Here is a 21830-nt window from a genome sequence, read left to right on the forward strand (position 1 = left end):
GACCCCAACGAAAAAAAAGCAAGATCTCAGTTCTGCCTGAGCATTCCCCAACCCCCTGACCAGGAATGACCAAGTCCTGGCCCAAAGAAAAGTGCTGAGGGTCCTGATCCTGCACTGGGATCCTAGGGGCCTCTGCCCAGTGAGCGATCCTGGGGGTTGGGCCTCCTGGGGCGCTCACAGCAGGAGATGGCACATCAGCTTCTTTTTTTATTGTAAGGATTGATAGATTTTATTTTTTGGCTGTGGTGGGTCTTCACTGCTGCCCAAAGGCTTTCTCTGGTTGCAGAGAGCAGGCGCTGCTCTGCGTGGCGATGCAGGGGCGTCTCATTATAGTGGCTTCTCTTGTTGCGGAGCACAGGCTCTGTGGTTGTAGCGCACGAGCCTACTTGTTTCACAGCATGTGGGTTCTTCCTGGACCAGGGCGGATCAGACCAGTGTCCCTTGCGTTGCAAGGCAGAGTTTTAACCACTGGAGCACCAGAGCAGCCCCACATCGGCTTTTTTATTTAACCCAGATTTGCCACTGGCTAATGTCTGCGACAAGCCCTTAGGATAAAAACTAAAACTAAATCTGCACAGAGGATTTAAGGGCCAGTACCCAGGTGGCTCAGTGATAAAATAATCTGCCTGCCAATGCAGGCAACACTAGTTTGATCTCTGGCTCTGGAAGATCCCCTGGAGGAGGAACTGGCAACCAACTCCAGCATTCTTGCCTGGAAATCCCATGGACAGAGCCTGGCCAGCTACAGTCCATAAGATCGCAGAGAGTCAGACACGACTGAGCACAAACACAGGCTCTGATAGAGTGTGGACCGCAGCAAGACAGCTCCACGAGTTGCAGCATCATCGCCCCAGCCTTCCAGCGGCCCCGGGCAGACGGGACTTCACTCCTGCTTTAAAGATGAACAGAGTGGAGTCCAGAGAGAGGGTTGCACCCCGGTAACCCCTAGCCAGGCCGCATGCTGCCCCTCCACACGCTGTTCTGGCTCGGGAGGGACCCTGCACCCACAGGCCGCAGGCGCTGCCTCCGTGTCTGCTGTGCTCACTGCCCCCACGGTGGCTCCTGGCCTCCACCATCTGTCCCCCCCATGATTGCAGGGTCTGTAACTAGCCATGTCCTAGGACTGCCCTGGTGCCCGACACACAGTGTACAAGCTTATATTTTTGTTGAATTAAGAGCAGTTTCTGGTGACTGATACCTATTGAGTGAAATCCTTTTTACCTTGTACATCTTATGGGATTCAGGAAGATGGGGTGTCTGGGGCCTGACTCAGAACACAAGGCTCATCGTTCGTATCACCCTGAAGATAGCGACGTCCTCTGTGTGAGCCATGGTGTCCGGTATTCCTGGAAGCCCTACCTACAAGTTCCAGGAGCTTCCATCCAACGCCTCCTCCAGCCTGTGGCAGGGATGTGGGCACATCTTCCAGGGCCAAGATGCCAGTGCCCCATCCACGTTCCCCTCTGTGCACTGTCTGGGTGGTCCTGCCCGCGGCACTCTCCGGAGACCAAGCGTACCCTCAGAGGACACCCGCTCCCCATCTTTCCCTTGAAACACCATCCTTCTTGGTATCTGGAGGAGCGCTCCTGAGGAGAACTAATAAACCCTTTTTGGAGATCTTTGAATTTAGCTGGGAGGACCCAGTACTGGCCCAGTCCCCTTCCTGAAGCCCTTGAGGCTGGGTGCAGGACGGGCCTCTGAAGTGTTTGGGTTTCAGGTGTGTGGTGTTGACAAGGACTGAAGCAGAGCCTGTGTTAAGTGCCTGAGCCTCGGAGCAGGAGCGGCCACACACTCTGGTGTGGGTCAGGCTGCACCTCCAAATTAGCTCAAGTGCCAGCTTGTGTAAACACCTTTGGCTCTTGGAGTGCCCCTGGAAGAGCTGCCAGGCGTCCCAGCAATTCGCACCGAGGGCCCTGGCCTGTCTTCTCCAAGCCGAGCCTGTCCCCTGTGCTGGCCTCAGGGGCGCCTCTGGGCTTCACTTTGGTTGGTTCTGGGTTCCCTTTGTCTCTGAGGAACGAGCAGCCCCAGCTCTGCCAGCCTTGCTCTGGGGCCGAGGAGCACAGGCAGCTGCTGCCAGCAGAGTGGATGTAGAGAAGTCAGCACACAGAGGACCACCTCCTGATTCCTCACCCTGCTCCCCGGGCCTGGGTGGGAGCTCGCAGGCACAAGTCATCCAGCACTTTTTCATTTTGTTTTTTCACTTCTGTTTCCCTTCCCCCTCAGCCACTCAGAGCTGTTGGCGACTGTAACATCGTGATTGGTAGTTCCAGCCTTCTGGTTGGGTCTGTCCCAGCGACTAGCCTTTGGGCCCGTGTGTGACTTCTTTTGGAATCCGGACCCCTTTTGTGGTTGGCTGGACCTAAGGAGTAGTTCACTGTGGCTGTGCAGGGAGCGGATCTCCTAGAGCTGGGGGCTACTTTTCAGGTTTCTTGGAGCATCCTTTCTTGGCCCCACAGCCTCAGGGTGACTCGTGAATTGAGCCTCCAGTTCTGACCAGCCTGTCATAGCTCCCCTGCAGCCATAGACTGTGGTTCACCCCCCAGGGACAGTTTACATTCGAATTAATTAAAATCAAGTATAATTAAATACAAATTTCTTCAGCCACACTAGCTACATCTCAAGTGCTCAGTAGCCATGAGTAGCTAGTGGTTTACATGTTAGACAGTGCAGATGTAGAACATTCCATCACCAGGGAAATTCTACTGGACAGACAGATGGATTAGTATACACAAATGCACAAATCAAGAATTATGGGGGAAAAAAAACAAAAACTCTAACGTCCATGATGATGACCAGAGAGACAGAATATGGTCCATCTGTTCAATGGATTGCTATTTAGCCATGAAAAGAAATGAAGTTCTCTGACAGAAACTACAACATTGATGAACCTTAAAAACTTTATGCTAACAACAAGGCCCTACTGTATAGTACAGGGAGCTATATTCAATATCTTGTAATAACCTACAATGGAAAATAATCTGAGAAATATATATATTATACATATATATGGTACATTAATAGAATATATTTGTTTCTATATATTATATAAATAATATATATATAACAGAATCACTTTGGTGTACACCTGAAACATTGTAAATCAACTATAGTTCAATGAAAAAAAAAACCTCTGCGCCGAGTGAAAGAAGCCAGGTGAAAATGTCCACAGCAGCATGTGGCTCCATCTATGTGAAATGTCCAGAAGAGGCAGAAAGAGATGATTAGTAGTTACAGAGTCCTGGGTGGGAGGGTGGGAAGTGACTGCTGATGGGCCAGGGTCTGACTGCTGATGGGCCAGGGTCTCTTTGAGGTGGTGAAAAATTAGGCAGTGATTGCACAACCTGGTAAAAGCACAGAAAAACCACTGAGTTGTTCACTGGAAACGGGTGGATTGTATGTCACCTGAATTATTTCTCAATAAAGCTTTTATAAAAACCACTCAAAGACTGAAGGATTTTAGTCAGGCCCACAGCTCAAGGAGTTAGTACACAGATTCTTATAAAGCATCACTTTCTTGCAGTGTCTGTACCTCTATTCCAGTTTCTTCTCAGGGCTTAAGCATTCGCTGAAATTGCCCCGTGGTTTGTCTCTGGTGTGTCTCCTGATCCCCTCCCTGGAACACCGGCCCGCAAATGCATAGATGTGCCTGCAGCGTCTCCCAGCCCAGTTATGGGCTTGGCCCACAGTCGCTGTCGGTAAACCTGGTCACAGTGTGAAGGTGACTAACCTTTCTTAACAGAGAATGCTCCTTCTGACTGTCACCCAGAACCTGCTTGACAGCAGTCCCCAGGCCAATCCCTCAGAGGGGAGTTAGGTCTGGGCAGGCCTGAAAATCTGATTTCCAGCCTGGGGGTGGGTTGGACATGGTTGTGCATGTTGCTGGGCTGCTCACCACCCCATGCAGGACTCAGCAAAGTAAAGGTCACACCTGGGGCGACCGGAGCCCAACTTCAGAAGCTTCTAGATACCATTCGGTTGGAATTAGAGCATTTCTTGGGTTGAGAAATAAGTTTGTTTAAGGGTGGACAGAAACCATCCATAAGTGCTGTTTTTCCTGGCTGTCGCTCTTAAATGTTCTCAAAGCCTCACAGGAGAGCATGGACTAGTTTTCTAGACATTTTACTTGGTTGCATTTTCTTTTTTTTTTTTTTGGTTGCATTTTCTATTGCAATATTTCTCTGTCTTGTCCTCTTGCCCTGTTGCCACAAGAAAACAGAGCTGAGGCAAACTCCATGCCGTTTTCACTGCACCTCAGCAGTTCAGTAGTTTGTGACAGAATCACAGGCGAGCGTATATTGAAATGAAAACAACTTGCATATTTGGTTGAGATTTCAGCGCTTAGATTGTGATGTATTTTAACTAAGGATTGATTAGAACTGACGGGAATTTGCCTAGTGTTATACATTTCACTCTGATGAATATCTAACGTTCATGTCAGCTGTGATTTCAGAAATTGATGAGTGTTTGCTAAAGGAATATTCTTTGTTTTTTTGCTTTTTTTGGCCTCACCACTCATCTTGTGAAATCTTAGTTCCTGATAAGGGCCCTTGGCAGTGAAAGCGCAAAAAGACCTAACCAGTGGACCACCAGGGACTCTCTAAAGAAATATTCTTTGTGAAGTCCTGTGGGAAAGATGGTAAAGAATCTACCTTCAGTGTGGTAGACCCAGGTTCAATCCCTGGGTTAGAAAGATCCCCTGGAGAAGAAAATGGCAACCCACTCCAGTATTCTTGCCTGGAAAGTCCCATGGTCAGAGGATCCTGGCAGGCTATGGTCCTTGGGGTCACAAAGATTTGGACACAACTGAGCAATGAACACTTTCACTTTCATGGGACTGAGAAAGTCCAGTGTCTTGAAACAAGGCTTCAGGGACTGCCCTGGTGGTCCACTGGCTGAGACTCTAAAGGGGACCTGGGTTCAATCCCTGGTCAGGGAACTAGATACCCCGTGCTGCAAATAAATACCCCTCATGCCTCGCAACTAAAGATCCTGCATGCTGCAGTAAGACCTGTGCAGCCAAAGAAATAACATACAAATTTTTTTTTTTTAATTAAACAAGGCTTCATCTAGAATCTTGCTTAAAGAACTGACCTGGGAAACATTGCCTCAAAGGTAAATGCAGACAGTTCTCAACACCAGCAGGCTGTGTTCCAAGTTATCACCAGGAAGCAAGAATCTAAAGGTCCTTTGGCAGCGCGGGTGGCCAGCTGGTCTGAACGCCATTGCTCAGCACCAACCCCACCTGGAGGCCAGTTTGGGGGTGAGGTGGAGGATGAGGGGGGTGTTGTCAGTGGCATTAATGACTCCGTGTTCAGAGGTGAGTCTTCTTGGCTGTGATCCCTGTATCTGTGCTCACACATGCACACAGATGCTGCTGACTTCGGGTTGCTGGTCATGTTTTACTGTTTCAGGTCATGAATGTGTGGGGCTTCTGCATGCTAGCACCCACCTTCACTTTCCATCTGGTGAGCAGCTGGTTTTCCTGTGTCTCTCTTTTCTAAAAGTGTTGCAGGAAGGCGCTCTCTCTTCCTTGAGGGCCTGGTAGTGCCAGTCCCTAAAATGTCCTGCTAGCCATTCGGGAGAGGTTTCTTAGCACAAGTTCCTATTTCGGGGCCATGATTCCGTGAGACCAGGAACGTTGCAGGAAACAGAGCCGTGGCAGTGAAGGAGCCAGCAACAGTCCCTGGGTCCCTGGGGAGCAGAGTTGTCCCACACAGCCATGTAGAGACTGCTGTGGCCTTCAGAGCCCTTGGTGGCGGGCAGTGGGGCAGTGGGGCGGGCAGCTGGACAGGTCAGTCTCCCCAGGGGACCTGACCTGACCTGCACCAGGACCTGCCTGATGGGACATCTCTGCTTCTACACTGGGGAAGTGTCTCTGAGGCAGGCAGCCAGGTTGGAGCTGAGTGAGAGAGGAGAGTGGGCAGCAGCAGGGAGTGCCAGGGAGCTTCTCAGAACAGAACCTGAGGACGCGGGGTTGGGGGGCGGGGAGCGGGGTGGGGTGGGGTCACCGCCCCGCCCCCTGCTGGGGGTGGGGCCACCTCCTGCTCCTGCTCTGGCCCCGCCCCTTCAGTGTGGGTCCCTGGGCCTCCTGGGGGGCCTCCCACTGCCCGCACCTCCCTCTCACTGTGCCGCTCCCCATCCCGCCCAGCCCCTCCTCACCTTCCTCAGCGCATCAGCCCCACCTCCTCCTGTTCCCATGCTGATGCCTGGGCTGAGGCGTTCACTCCTGGGTCAGGAAACCCGGTCTGCCTTCTCTGCGAAGGAAGCGCCCATAGCCTGGGTTCCGCCACATCTGTGATGCCAGCAGCCTGGCGTCGTTGGGGTTGGCAGGGCCTTGCTTCCTCACTGCATGGATCTTCCCGTGAGAATGGATTGCTCTTCTTTTACAACCCGGTCCCGGCCCCCCCCCCGCCCCCACCTCGCTTAGCGCCTCCGTGTTCCCCTGATGGGAACACCTGGAATGAGCCTTTTTACCGCGCCCGGGGCATTCCCTCAGCATCTCCTCTCCAGACCCCAGGGTGCTCTCCCAGCCTCCTTCAGGGGAGCAGCGCCATCTCCACCCCAGGACTAAGAATGGTCGCGACACACGGGGAGGCAGGCCTCCCGCACGCCTGTGAGAGGAAGCAGCTTTGCCCCCGAGAGTGTCGCTCCTGGATTGGCCCTCACCTGGACCTTGCACCTGGGACTAGGGCACCCCCAGGCCCCCAGGAGTGACCCAGGCGCAGAGTGCCCCTGGCCGCTGGAAGGGTTTTGGCTCACCACTGCCCAGGACCAGTGTGAAACACAAAGAAGGACGCCAGGAGAGGGAAACAAAAAGTGAAGCCGACATCTAAAAGAATAAGCTCAAAAATCCCATTAGACTCAACAGACATGAATTTACCCTGTCACGCTGCCGCCTCTCATGTCTGTGCTGGCCTTTATGTAGACAGAAGGCAAACCAGACACTACCTTTTGAGGAGTCCTTGTCTCGATTAGAACTGAAAGAAACACTCTAAAATCTCCTCCTCTGTACTGCGCGCATAGGAGAAAAATCATCAGGGAAGGGGAAGGGTGGAGAGGCACCCCAAGGACGGGGGACCTGGAGGCAGTGAAGCAGAGGTGAGGACCCGTGTGGACCCACACACTTAGAGGCTCCTGCTCGGACACGCTAGGCTCCGTGATACGCACACGGAGAGGCAGAGTCCCAGACCAGTCTTGGTGAGCAGTTTTATTGAACTCCCCTGCTCATTGGTTTACTATTGTCTGGAGCTAGGTCAGTTCCTAGTCTGGGCTCTCTTACTGGTTTGTAGATGGAAGAGGTCTCTGTTCCTCTGCTTGAAATGAAGTGTTAGTCCCTCGGTCCTGTCCTATTCTTTGCAATCCCGTGGACCGTAGCCCACCAGGCTTCTCTGTCCATGGGATTTCCCAGACAAGAATACTGGAGTGGGTAGCCATTCCCTTCTCCAGGGGATCTTCACGACCCAGGGATCAAACCCGGGTCTCCTGCATTGCAGGTGGATTCTTTACTGTCTGAACCACCAAGGAAGCCTTGTCCTCTGCTTAGAAGGCCATGGTCCTATGGATTAGAGCCCTGCACCATCACCTCATTTGACCTTAATTACTTCCTTACAGGCCCTATTTCACATAGACATTTGGGGTTTCATGTGTGAGTTTGGGGAACACAATTTAGTCCATAGCAGTTCCATCTTGTTTCTTATAAAAAACATTATGTGTTGATATTCATAATTTTATTTTACCTCACTGTGTGGTTTTTAAACCCACAGTAAATTGGGAACATAACGAAATTTGGTGGTTTGGCGGGGAGAATCCCAGGGACGGCGGAGCCTGGTGGGCTGCCGTCTATGGGATCACACAGAGTCGGGCACGACTGAAGTGACTTAGCAGCAGCAGCAGCCTCTGCTTTAGGTCCCAGCTCCTCCTCTGAACGCCTCTAACTGACAGTGTCCTGAGCTGCGCTCCTGGTCTCCAGAGCCACCCGCTCCGCAGTCGAGGGCCTGGGGGCGCCGAGGAGCACCACGGGGACTGGAAGCGAGTTGCTGTAATTGAGAGTAACGAGTCATCTACACGTGTGTGAGAGGAGGCTAGTGCGCTGAGGTCACACGTGCTAATGACGGCAGTCAAGCCAGGGACGGGGTGCTGGGAAACGGTGGGCCACGCTCCACACACGGGTGCAGACAGCACGGAGGTGCTCAGCAGACCCGTGTCCACAGCCGGGACCCCGGTGTGTTTGCAGAAATGCACAGCTCTGAAGAAATAAAACCTGAAACGTGTGTATGCCTGTCATAACATACGCACTGTTAGCCCCACAGGGCCTGGGCTGTGACAGGCGTATTGTCTCCTTGTTGCTGTTGTTCGGTCGCTAAATTGTGTCCAACTCTGCGACCTCATGGACGGCAGCACGCCAGGCTTCCCTGTCCTTCACTATCTCTCGGAGTTTGCTCAAACTCATGTCTATCGAGTCAGTGATGCCATCCAACCATCTCATCCCCTGTCACCCTCTTCTCCTCCTGCCTTCAATCTTTCCCAGTGTCAGGGTCTTTTCCAATGAGTTGAGTTTTCACATCAGGTGGCCAAAGTATTGGAGCTTCAGCTTCAGCATCGGTCCTTCCAATGAATATTCAGGACTGATTTCCTTTAGGATGGACTGGTTTGATCTCCTTGCAGTCCAAGGGACTCTCCAGAGTCTTCAGCACCACACTTGGAAAGCACAAATTCTTTGGTGCTCAGCCTTCTTTATGGTCCAGCTCTCACACCCATACATGACTACCAGAAAAACCATAGCTTTGACTATATGAGCCTTTGTCAGCAAAGTGATGTCTCTGCTTTTTAATACATTGTCTAGACTTGTCATAGCTTTTCTTTAAAGGAGCAAGTGTCTTTTAATTTCATGGCTACAGTCACTGTCCGCAGTGATTTTGGAGCTCAAGAAAATGAAATCTGACATTGTTTCTACTTTTTCCCCATCTATTTGCCATAAAGTGATTGGACCAGATGCCATGATCTTAGTTTTTTGAATGTTGAGTTTTAAGCCGGCTTTTTCACTATCTTCTTTCACCGTGGTCAAGAGGCTCTTTAGTTCCTCTTTACTTTCTGTCCTTAAAGTGATATCATCTGCATATCTGAGGTTATTGATATTTCTCCCAGTAATCTTGATTCCAGCTTATGAGTCATCCAGCCCAGCATTTCGCATGATGTACTCTGCATGTAAGTTAAATAAGCAAGGTGACATTATCCCAATTTGGAACCAGTCCATTTTTCCATGTCCAGTTCTAACTGTTGCTTCTTGACCTGCATACAGGTTTCTCAGGAGGCAGGTAAGATGGTCTGGTATTCTCATCTCTTCAAGAATATTCCACAGTTTGTTGTGATCCACACAGTCAAAGGCTTTAGAGTAGTCAGTGAAGCAGAAATAGGTGTGTTTTTTGAAATTCTCTTGCTTTTTCTATGAGCCAGAAGGTGTTGGCAACTTTTTTCTATGATTCCTCTGCTTTTTCTAAATCCACCTTGTACATCTAGAATTTCTCAGTTCACATACTGCTGAAGCCTAGCTTGGAGAATTTTGAGCATAATCTTGCTAGCATATGAAATGAGTGCAATTGTATGGTAATTTGAACATTCTTTGGCATTGCCTTTCTTTGGGATTGGAATGAAAACTGACCTTTTCCAGTCCTATGGCCACTGCTGAATTTTCCAAATTTGCTGGCATATTGAGTACAGTACTTTAACAGCATCATCTTTTAGGATTTGAAATAGCTCAGCTGGAATTCCATCATCTCCACTAGCTTTGTTTGTAGCAATGCTTCCTAAGGTCCACTTGACTTCACACTCCAGGATGTCTGGCTCTAGGTGAATGACTAGGTGTATCTCCAGTTTTCTTAAAGAGATCTCTAGACTTTCCCATTATATTGTATTCTTCTATTTCTTTGTAATGTTCACTGAGGAAGGCTTTCTTATCTCTCCTTGCTGTTCTCTGGAATTCTGGATTCAAATGGGTGTATCTTTCCCTTTCCCCTTTGCCTTTCACTTATCTTCTTTTCTCAGCACTTGTAAGGCCTTCTCAGACGACCACTTTGCTTTCTTGCATTTCTTTTTCTTGGGGATGGTTTTGGTCACCACCTCCTATACAGTGTTATGAACCTCCATCCATAGTTCTTCAGGCACTCCATCTACCAAATCTAGGGTATTGAATCTGTTTGTCACTTCCACTGTATAATCATAGGGATTTGATTTAGGTCATACCTGAATGGCTTAGTGGTTTTCCCTACTTTCTTCAATTTGAACCTGAATTTTGCAATAAGGAGTTCATGATCTGAGTCACAGTCAGCCTCAGGTCTTGTTTTTGCTAACTGTATAGAGTTTTTTCATCTTCGGCTGCAAAGCATATAATCAATCTGATTTCGGTATTGACCATCTGGTGATGTCCATGTGTAAAGTCATCTCTTGTGTTGTTGGAAGGTGTTTGCTATGAACAGTGTGTTCTCTTGGTAAAACTCTGTTAGCCTTTTCTGTGCTTCATTTTGTACTCCAAGGCCAAACTTTCCTGTTACTCCAGGTATCTCTTGACTTCCTACTTTTACATTCCAGTCCCCTGTGATGAAAAGGGCATTTTTTTTTTTTTTTTTTTTTTGGTGTTAGTTCTAGAAGGTCTTGTAAGTCATCATAGAACCAGTCAGCTTCAGCTTCTTCGGCATTAGTGGCTGGGGCATAGACTTGGATTACTGTGATGTTGAGTGGTTTGCCTTGGAAACGAACCAAGATCTTTCTGTCATTTTTGAGACTGCAACCAAGTACTGCCTTTCAGACTCTTATTGACTATGAGGGCTATTCCATTCCTTCCATGGGATTCCTGCCCACAGTAGTAGATATAATGGTCATCTGAATTAAATTTGACCATCCCGTCCATTTTAGTTCACCGATTCCTAACAAGTTGATGTTCACTCTTGCCATCTCCTGTGTGACCACTTCCAATTTACCTTGATTCATGGACCTAACATTCCAGGTTCCTATGCAGTGTTGTTCTTTACAGCATCAGACTTTACTTTCACCACCAGACACACCTACACCTGGGTGTTGTTTCTGCTTTGGCTTCACCTCTTCATTCTTTTTGTAGCTATTTCTCCTCTCTTCCCCATTGGTATATTGAACATCTACTGATCTGAGGGGTTCATCTTTCAGTATCCTATCATTTTGCCTTTTCATACCGTTCATGGGGTTCTCAAGGCAAGAATACTGAAGTGGTTTGCCATTCCCTTCTCCGGTGGACCATGTTTTGTCAGGCCTTAACTAGCAGGGACGTGCCCTTCGGCCGCTCCACATAGCTGAATGACATGCCTGGTGCCCTGGCTGTCCCACTGCTGATCCTCATTGAGCATGTAAACCTTCAATGGCTGTGCGACTCAAAAGTCAAGGCAAAGCTCCTGCTGGAGTAGCTGGGAAGGGAGCCTGGGGAAGGCTGGAGCGTATGTTGGAGGACTCCTAGGAGCAGAGGGCTCCAGGGTCCCTCTGCTGCTGGCTGCCCTGGGGCCAATCCGCTGCCCAGGACTATCCTTATTCATGGGCATCTAGGCAGGTTTGGTTTTTCACAGTTTCAGTGTGGTCTTGTGTGTCCTATAATGTAACATCTACTGGTGTCTGTGTTCCTGTAGGGTAAGTTCTCAGAACAAGAATCTGAAGATGTTAATCAGCATTTCAAAGCACCCCTCCAAAAAAGTTCAGGATAATGCAGACCCCTAGCGAGGTGCGAGAAAGGGGTGTTCTCTTTGTCCTCAGAGTTTCTGTGGGAGTGTTCAGTTAAGAATAGGTCCCATGGTTTTCTGGGGTTTTTTTTTTAAATCTCCTGCACCTGGTTGGGTACTTGACTTACGATGGGTTCTCAGATGCTTTGCTGTCATTGTTCAGTCAGTAAGTCATGTCCAACTCTTTGCAACCTCACAGACTGTAGCATGCCAGGCTCTTCTGTTCTCCACCATCTCCTGGAGTTTGCTCAGATTCATGTCAGCATGCCAGGCTTCCCTGTCCTTCACTACCTCCCAGAGCTTTCTCAAACTCATGTACATTGAGTTGGTGATGCCATCCAACCATGTCATCCTCTGTCACCCCTTTCTCCTCCTGCCTTCAATCTTTCGCCGCATCAGGGTCTTTCCTAATGAGTCGACTCTTTGCATCAGATGGCCAAAGTATTGGAACTTCAGCTTTCTTCAGTTTAAGCCTGAATTTTGCAATAAGGAGCTCATGATGTGAGCCAGGTCTTGTTTTTTCTGACTGTGTAGAGCTTCTCCATCTTTGGTTGCAAGGAGTATAATCAATCTGATTTTGGTATTGACCATCTGGTGATGCTCATGTGTAGAACTATCTTTCTTGTTGGAAGAGGGTGTTTGCTATGACCAGTGCGTTCTTTTGACACTGCTGGTTAAATAAAAGAGCATAAGGGGAGTTCCCTAGTGGTTAGGATTCGGTGCTCTCACTGCCTTAACCCAGGTTCAGTCCCTGGTTGGAAAACAGAGATCCCACAAGTTGCAAGGCATGGCCAAAAAAAAAGAACAAAAGACAGACCACTAAGCACTCCTCAGCAGCCCAGAGTCATACACACACACATACACAAACACACACACGTGCTCCCACCCACCCTTCACTCACCACGTGTCCAGCCTGGACCACTCCTGCCCCTAACTGTAATGAGAGGAGCTGAAGGGACCTCTCCAGCCCTGGGAGTCAGGCCGTGCTGGGGGCCCTCTGCGCGGGGCGCTGCTCTGTGTACCTCTCGGTCACTCCTGAGCCCAGGCTGGACCCACGGGTGCTTAGGGAGGCGCTGCTGAGCAAGCCTGAGACAGTCGCTGGGCTCCAAGGGCCCTGAAGGGCCCAGAAGAGGGCAGGTTCACAAGGGCGGGTTTGAAGGCTGTCAGGAAGGGCCCCGAGTGCCAGGGGTCAGAGCCTAGGCCGCCGCTGTGGATGCAGAGCTGGTTGGAGTCTCTGAACAGAAGACTGGCGTGATGAAGACAGCACTGGAGGGCAGTCAGCTTGCAGTGTGCCCGATGGACCGGAGGGGACAGCTTTCCTCACGGGTCGCAGCAGGGTTCCAGAAGGGGCATGAAGGGAAGGGTTGGATGGTGGGTCAGTCGTTGAGGAGAATCAATAGGATCTGCACACACATATGGATGAGGGAAGGGCAAGTCCGTAATCTGCTCTGGGTTAGGAACGGTTAGGAGGGTGTGGGCCTTTACAAGGATCAGGCAGCGCAGATCCACTCTGTTCAGAAGTCCCCAGCCTTTACATCTGGCGCTTCTTGAAGACCAAGTAAGGCTGTTAGAGGATTAGGTCTCCGAACTGGAAGGCCCGCAACTGATAAAAGGGGCCCTTTTCCTTTATTTCTTTCAGAAAGAGCCCTGTTGCAGCCCAGTGGGACTAAACCGGAAGTGAAGTCGCTCAGTCGTGTCCGACTCTTTGCCACCCCATGGACTGTAGCCCACCAGGCTCCTCCATCCATGGGATTCTCCAGGCAAGAATACTGGAGTGGGTTGCCATTGCCTTCTCCAGGGGTCTTCCCGACCCAGGGATCGAACCCGGGTCTCCTGCACTGCAGGCGGACGCTTTACCCTCTGAGCCAACAAGGAAGCCCAAGGCTTCTTTTTTTTTGGGCGGGGGGGGTTCTTTTGTGTGAGCTGAGAGTCCCCGAATCTGAGGAGGTAGTGGTCCCTGCATGTGAGGAAAATTCCTACAAGGACACCTCTTGAACACCTTCAGTTTTCACTAGTGAGTTTTTGACAAAAAAAAAAGCTCATCTGTTAAACAGGGAACAAGAAAGGGCACAGGATTAACGAGCAGATGTCTCTATGATAGGGTTACAGCTGAAACAGCTGCACCATGTAAAACAGCTGCACCATGCAGCTTACAGGACCAGGGGCTGGACCAGGCCATGGCAGTGAGGGCACCGAGTCCCAACCACTGACCATCAGGGACTTCCCTAAGCTCAGTTCTTACCCGAGCACTTCAGTCCATCCGTAGCTGACAATACTGAGAGCCTGTTTCTAAGAAAAGACTTAAAGCTGTGTTTTTCCTGAAAGTCAGAACCACATGGAATCTGTATCACCTCTCATTGCCTCCTTCCCCATCCCCTGCCCCCCATCCCCTTAGGAGCCACCCCTCAGCCTTCCTTCCTCTGTCTCCACTGATGTTTGTTCCATCACTGAAAAAGCAGAGAAAAAACAGGTCCTCCAAGACCACCCTCCCTGGACCCAAGCCTCACTCTGTGACCCCTGCAGCAGCCTCCTCCCTACACTGCCTGCCTCCCGTCCTCCTCTGACCTTGCTAATCAGGCTTCACCCCGCCATACCCTGCAGCTGCTTTTGCAGAGGTTAACAATCTTCCCCTGGTTGAATGGCATCACTGACTCCATGGACATGAGTTTGAGTAAACTCCAGGTGTCAGTGATGGACAGGGAGGCCTGGCATGCTGCAGTCCATAGAGATGCAAAGAGTTGGACACAACTGAGCAACTGAACTGAACTGAACTGAACAATCTTTCCCTAATGACCAAGCCTATGTTTTCACCCCTCTGCTACCACTTCTGATTATTCCTCCACCTGCCTCATAACTCTTTCCATCTGCTCCTTTGCCTGCCCTTTAAATGCGGATTTTCTAGCATTCAGGGGGTATGGCCTTCTCATAGCTGTACCTGCAGGTACAGGTAGAGAGAAACAGACTTCCCAAACTCACGCCACACACCGATGACTCACAAATACCTTCTCGCACCTGAACTGGTCGGCTCAGCCCCAGCTCCCAGGTAGCAGCTGCTTCGCAGTGACCCAGACATTTGTGCTGAGCTGTGTCAGGGACAAGCCTGACACCACCTTTTCACCCGCCTGCCTGCTGTTTTGAGTGCTCTGCTTGGGAAAAAGTAAAGCCTTCCAGGGCGAATGTGGGAGTTGTCACAGCCTCTTCCTTTTTCTCAAGTCCTGGTGGCTCAGACGGTAAAGAATCCACCTGCCAGGGCAGGGAACAGGAGGCACAAGTTCAATCCCTGGGTCAGGAAGATCCCCTGGAGGAGGAAATGGCAACCCACTCCAGTATTCTTGCCTAGGAAATCCCCTGGACACAGGAGCCTGGTGAGCTACAGTCTGTGGGGTCGCAAAGAGTCAGACCCAACTGAGCAACTAACACTTTCACATTCCCGTGGTCACAGTCTGGGGCCTCTCCCTCTGGCCGCCTCGTAGCTGACATGCACTCGGACAGCAGCAGTTCATCCCTGCCCATCCACTGCCTGTCTGGTCCTGCCCTTGACACATTGCCTAGCTAGGATGGCTTCTCCGTATTACAAAGCCAGGCGACTGGGTCTGCGCTCAAACTAGCCCATATCTCAGCTCATCTTTTCTGGCACCTCTGGATCCATCTTTTCCTCTCTGATTTTACAGCAAAAACCCTCCCCTCAACACACTCACAGAACAGACACAGACACAACAGACGTATTACTAATTCAAAGTTCAGTCACCTGAAAAGCAAATTCACTCTACTGACACCAGGTCACGGTGAAGGAAAGTACAGCATTTATTTCAGGGCACCAAGCAAGGGAGTGGGAGACAAGCCTCAGATCTAGCCCACTTTGGTCTTTGAATGAGGGTCCTTTTTTAAGGGGGAGAAGAGAGAGGCTGGGATTAAGCATCATCTTGTGACATTTCATAATCGTAGTTTCAACAGTCAGGGTGTTTCTGGCTTATGATTCGCTCTCCAGGTGGTCCGTGCCTTGGGTATCCATCAGCTCAGCTTGCCCTGGAAACAATCTGAGTTTGTACATGAATGATGAAATACCTATAATAGCAATTTTAGCACCTTAACCATGTTATCAACAACAGAACATTAGTCATCTGACTGGTTGGTTAGTGTTCAGTTAACACAGGGTCGAGGCGTCTCAGGTGGCTCAGTGGTAAAGAATCCACCTGCCAAGCAAGAGACTCAGGTTCGATCCCTGGGTCGGGAAGACCCCCTGGAGGAGGGCACGGCAACCCACTCCAGTACTCTTGCCTGGAGAATCCCATGGACAGAGGAGCCTGGTGGGCTACAGTCCATGGGGTCACAAAGAGTCGGACACGACTTAGCGACTGAACGACACAGGGTGGAGGTCAAAGGGGATGAGAAAGGGAATAAGGTTTCAGATGGAGAAGTTAATGAGACTCAGTAAGGGGACCTGGTTTCTGGGGGGCTCAGTTTCAGACACATGCCAGCACAGCCTCACCCAAAGCCAGGCTGCCACTAGCCTTCATATTCCTGTCTGCGGTATGAGCGTCTGCAAGGTGCCTCCTCTCCCATCTGGGGGTGTGATTCAGGGCTTCAGGCTTTCCCGCACCCAGAGCCGTCCCACCCCTGCCCTGCCTTCAGCTCCACGTGCACCCAGCTGTGAGCTGCGGGCTGTGGCATGTCTGCCCCCTCCACTCCTGGCACCCCAGCTGGGCTCCTGAGCACAGCACCTAGGCTAGCATCAGAGTGGGTTATTTGATGTCTGTCATCAGAGAGTCTTTCTTCCCCCGAAAGGGTTCCGTGAAGAATGTTCAGACACATGGCCAGTGCTAGCACTCTGTTGTGGTGATTTTTGCTCCAACAACAGACACTGATTCCATCTCCTCTCTCTGATCCAGTGTCGAGCATCCGTGGCATTCAGGAAGAGGGCCCCCCTGATGCTCAGCTCCTGAGGCTGGATAACATGCTGCTGGCCGAGGGCGTGTCCAGGCCCAAGAAGCAAGGGAGGGGCGCAGCAGCAGCAGCCAGCGCAGCAGCTCCAGGCGGCCGTCCCAGCGACAGGGGCCTCGAGCACTCTGGCTACAGGGCCAAGCTGTCCCAGATCCGACAGTTGTACCACTCCGAGCTAGAGAAATACGAACAGGTGACCTTTCTGCGTGGAATAGTCTCTATCACAGGAATGCACGTGTGTCAAAGGAAAGCACAGTGTACACACTGCCTTCCCTGGGCAGCATCGAGCGGAGAGCCCGCGAGCTTGGCCTGTGTGGCCGATTGGACCACAGCCCCTTGCCATCCTTTCTCAGTAGCCAGCCTGTGTGAGAGGCTCGGGGGGCAGGGGTTGGTCCTACACAGGCCCCGGGCCAGCCTGCCGGGTGGTCACCCACTGGCATGTGTGTCCCCACCCCAGGCCTGCCGAGAGTTCACCAGGCACGTGACCAGCCTCCTCCAGGAGCAGAGCAGGGTCAGGCCCGTCTCGCCCATGGAGATAGCGCACATGGTGGGTGTCATCCACAGCAAGTTCAACAGCATCCAGATGCAGCTGAAGCAGAGCACCTGTGAGGCTGTGATGACCCTGCGTGCGAGGTTCCTCGATGCCAGGTCAGGCCCTGCCCCCAACCTGTGACCTCAGGAAGAGGCAGCAAGTCCTGTGCTGGTTTGGGTCTGAGTTACGGGAGCCTCCCAGCCTAGGCAGGGGCTCTGACCGCGGCTGTAGGTGCGGCCCTCACACAGCCTCCAGGAAGGCTATGAAGTGCTGACTACTGCCGAAACAGCCTCTAGGAGATCAGAGATGGGGATGAGGCCCCGAGGATGATCCCCGGCTGAGGCTGTCTGTCTTCTCAGGCGTAAGCGGCAGAATTTCAGCAAGCAAGCCACAGAAGTACTGAATGAATACTTTTATTCCCATTTGAGCAACCCATACCCCAGTGAAGAAGCCAAAGAGGAGCTGGCCAGGAGGGGTGGCATCTCGGTCTCCCAGGTGATGGTCCTTCCCCGCCAAACCTCCCTGAACCCAAGAGGCATACCCAGGGAGGTTCATGAAATGTGTGGCGCAGGGGCTGAATGTGGCGTGCAGCCACAGCCGAACGTGGAGAGCAGCCTCGGAACTAGTTGTCTGGGCTCAGGTCCCGGGCCTGCGCTACGAACTTGGGCCTCGGGCAGGAAGCCACACCGACCCTCCCACGCTCCCTGAGGCCATGTGTGTGAGTGTGCGGTCGTGACACCACTGAGCATAGCACTTAGTAGTGATACTTGGTGAGTTGCGGTCAGAATTTTTTTTAGACCTTACATTCTTTGCTTATGTATTTAGTTTTGGCTGTGCTGCGTCTTCACTGCTGCACAAGCGTCTCTAGTTGTGGCAAGCAGGGCTACTCTTCATTGCAGTGCACGGGCTTCTCATTGCAGTGGCTTCTCTTGCTGTGGAGCACGGGCTCTAGGGCAAGCGGGCTTCAGTAGTTGTGACACATGGGCTGAGTTGCTCCACGGCATGTGGAATCTTCCTGGATCAGGGATCGAACCAGTGTCTCCTGCGTTGGGAGGTAGATTCTTTACCACTGAACTGCCAAGGAAGCCCAGTCATTAAGATTCAATATTCTCATATCAGAGGGGTGTGCTGTGTTCTGTCAGATGGATGGGGTGTAAGCTTAGGGGAAGAAAAAGAGCCTGGAGCAAAATTAGGACTTAAAGTGACAGACCAGCTCTCGTGCAGAAGTACCAATTCAGTTATCCTGGAATAAATTCAAGCGTGTGCATTACCTGCTAGTTTCTCAGACAGTCCAGTGTGTGTCTGAGGGTGCAAGACAGGCAACAGCTGGCTCCAGATGGGAAATAGGAGCGCAGGTTGGAGAAAAGACCCGGACAACTTCCGGCCACATTGGGATGACTGTTCATCTCAGTGGGATTGGGGTGGAGTTGGGGCTAAGGCGAGAGCCCAAGAAATATGTCAAAGGGTTTCGTTGTTTGTCTTACTGATTTTTGTCTGGGCCGGGTCTTCGCTGCTTTGCTCGGGCTTTCTCTAGCTGCAGAGAGTGGCGGCTACTCTAGCTGCGCTGCGCGGCCTGCTCCTCGTGGCGGCTTCTCTTGCTGTGGAGCTCCACAGCATGGGCGCTCCGGCTTGGGCTTCGTTGCTCTGAGGCATGTGGGATCTTTCTGGACCAGGGATTGAACTCATGTCTCCGGCATTGGCAGGTGGATTCTTAACCACTAGACCACCAGGGAAGCCCTTTCAAAAGGTTTTAAAATGAGAACAGTTAAGTACAGGCAGGCCGCAAATGAGAAACGGGCCAGGCAACACCCGCAGGGCAGCGCGGGGGTCGGACCCGCCTCTGGCTGCAGAGAGGGCCATCAGGGACCCAGACTCAGTAAGCGGGACCACCCGCCTGCAGGCAGCCACCCCCTACCCCTGTGCTGAGGGAGAGGCTGAGTTTCCAACCCGGTCAACCTGCACCCTCAGTCACCACCCTCTGCCCCAGTCCCTGCCGAGTCCAGCAGCAACTTGGGGACAGTGGCGCTCAGGAGCCCTGCAGGGTCCCACAGGCAGCGAGGCCTCACAGGTGTCCTCACTCACCCAGAACTGCCGTGGTAGCCTCAGCACTTCGGCCAAAGCCGAAGCGAGGGCTGCACCTCTAGGACCTCGAGGCCCAGAAGAAGTGGGAGGCATGGCAGCCCATCTGTCCCCAGGAGCAGTTGTCTGGAAATGACCAGATTCACTGCAAGGCCTGCCGCCTCAGAGAGCAGGCGGGTCTGGGGTCTACACTTCATCTGGGGAGACAGTTTGTGACAAAGGTTTGAAAAGCACTGGCCACATTCCCGCGACTCCTGCTCGGTGGCTGGGCCCCAACATCCCCACCCCCCACCAGCAGTGTAATTCTGTCCTGGGACCCCTCCCCGCTGTGGCGGCTCCTCGGGAGAGATGGCTGACAGCTGAGTGGGGCTCCAGATGTGGTGCAGGCTGTGAGGTTCACTTAAGGAGAAAACAGTGGAGCAACATTAGGCACAGGTGTTGCAGATGAGACCACGGATGTTTCTGGGAAGGATCAGCTGCAGCTGCAGGCTGAGGAGGCCTGAGGGGGAAGGACAGGAGAGCTGAGCCCACGGACAGGGCAATGGATGGAAACCTGAATGGCCACAGCTACATGGACCAAAGGGGCCAGAGGGACTGGGCAGGGAGTGACCGGTGACACCGAGCTGTGGTAGCCTTGCAGGGAGGGCATCTCGCTCCTGTCCAAGGTGCTGGGACAGACCCTGTAGGGAGGGCGGGCCCTGGCCTGAGCCAGCTCCCCGCAGACACCCACTCGGGAAGTCTGCTCTTTGCCCCTCTAAAATGCCAGTTGAATTAAACATGGAAAACTGCTCGCCGACATTCTTCTGCAAACTTCAACACAGACGTGTGCATGCATTCCTTGGAGGTAAGTGGGAGCCAGGTGCTTACCTGGCTTGGTTGTGAGCAGGTCACACTCACACCGAGGGCAGGAGAGTTGAGAGCAGGGAACACACATGGGGCTTTTTCTGTCCGTGGTTGACATTGAGAGGATTACAGAGGGACATTAAAGAAACTAATTTTTAAAGGAGAAAAGGTCATTCACAGTCCCGCCAGGCAATTCAGCTGTGTTTCTGTTCACGAAAATGCACACGTCTCACGTGTGCATGAACCTGCAGGCCCAGGCGCCCTGCCTGGGGATACGCGGCATTTTCAGTTGTGCACGTCTCCATGCTCTTGCAGCTGGGCGCTGTCCAGCCTCTCCCCCAGCCAGGGGATGCTTTCGTTGTCACGGTTCTTGAGGGGAGGGGAGGCACACCTGGCCTCTGGTGGGTGGAGACCAGGGATGCTGCTCAGCAGCCTCAGGGCCCAGGACACCACCCGCCCAGAGAGTGATCCACAGGCAGGAGCCCTGCCCCAGAGGGCTCGCACAGAGGTGCTGTCAGGGCTGGGCCCCTGGGCCGGTCCGTGCCTACAGATGTGTGTGACTGCAGCTCCCTCCCAAGCAAGACTGAGGCTGCCTGCGCTCCGCTCCGTGCTCAGCTCCTCCCCTGCTCCGTCAGGTGGTCCTTTATCCTTGGAGAAGCTTTGGATTCGGCTGCGTTCTTTGCTTAAATCGCATCCCCAGAAATGCGGTTGCTGGTGCACGTGTCCCGCGTCGGGACGCAGCCTGCTGCCTGCAGTGAGCAGACACTGGTCTCTCCACGCGTGTGACACGCACCTGCTCTTCTCCCACCTCCATCCTCATCCCAGGCTCCAGCAGCGCCTGGTCCTCCCTCTCTGTAAGCCACGCCAACTCCAGGGCGCCCCAGCACACGGCAGACATCTCCCTGCGCCCAGGGTTCATCAGCGCCAGCTCCAGTCTCAGCCTCTCACCCGGCCCGGGGCCACGCGCCGTCGCTCAGCAATGCCCTCATGTCGTGTCTCATTGCTCCGTCAGCTTTTCCAGCGACTTCTGCCTCTGTGTGTCCACAGGTCTCCAACTGGTTCGGCAACAAAAGAATCCGGTATAAAAAGAACATGAGGAAGTTTCAAGAAGAGGCTACCATCTACACAGCCAAGACAGCGGTGGACGCCACCGAAGTCAGGGGCCCAGGGTGCCAGGCCAGCTGCCCATCGATATCCCACTCCAGTGAGTGAGACCGCCCAGCCTGGCTCGGCAGCTCCCCGAGGCTGAGCGCGCCGAGCCGCTGACGGGCCCTGCACACGCCTCTCTCCTCTGCTCACACGGTGGGGTTTCTGTTCCCACTGCAGATGGTCCCCATCAAATCACACAGCCCCGCCGACTGGGCGGGTGCCATGGGGACAGGAGGTACACCCCAGAAGGCTGGTCTCCCCACTCACACATGCTGCGGGAGGGCTAGGGGCCGTGGGAGTCCCGTTCATGGCCTCTCCCCAACCCAGGGGGCTGGCGAGTCCCACCTGAGGCGTCGCTGCGCCTCCCGGGGCAGGAACACTGGTCCTGACCCCTCCGACCCCTGCAGGCTCCTCTGGCCCCTTTCCGCTGACCGGCCCCAGGGACGCGCTTGTCCACCTGCAGACGCTGGCCTGCCTGCAGCCCACCCCCCGGGGAGGCGGCCTGCTGGCCCAGGTGAGTCTGTGGGGTCCCCGACCCAGTGACGAGCAGG

The 21830-nt window shown here is 52.5% G+C and overlaps 1 protein-coding gene across 5 annotated transcripts in view; it reads left to right on the forward strand.

Moving 5' to 3' along the window:
• The window catches only part of PBX4 (PBX homeobox 4), a 53515-nt gene that overhangs the window by 29520 nt on the left and 2165 nt on the right, over nt 1-21830 (forward strand). For all 5 annotated transcript variants that reach the window (XM_070461141.1, XM_070461130.1, XM_020910513.2 and 2 more), the window contains 5 exons: nt 16625-16869; nt 17134-17324; nt 17568-17703; nt 21178-21334; nt 21687-21793. In XM_070461141.1, the coding sequence (XP_070317242.1) occupies nt 16625-16869; nt 17134-17324; nt 17568-17703; nt 21178-21334; nt 21687-21793 (836 nt within the window). The remainder of the gene's footprint in view (nt 1-16624; nt 16870-17133; nt 17325-17567; nt 17704-21177; nt 21335-21686; nt 21794-21830) is intronic.

This window comes from Odocoileus virginianus, chromosome 3 (genome assembly GCF_023699985.2).
Source record: "Odocoileus virginianus isolate 20LAN1187 ecotype Illinois chromosome 3, Ovbor_1.2, whole genome shotgun sequence".
NCBI lineage: Eukaryota > Metazoa > Chordata > Mammalia > Artiodactyla > Cervidae > Odocoileus > Odocoileus virginianus.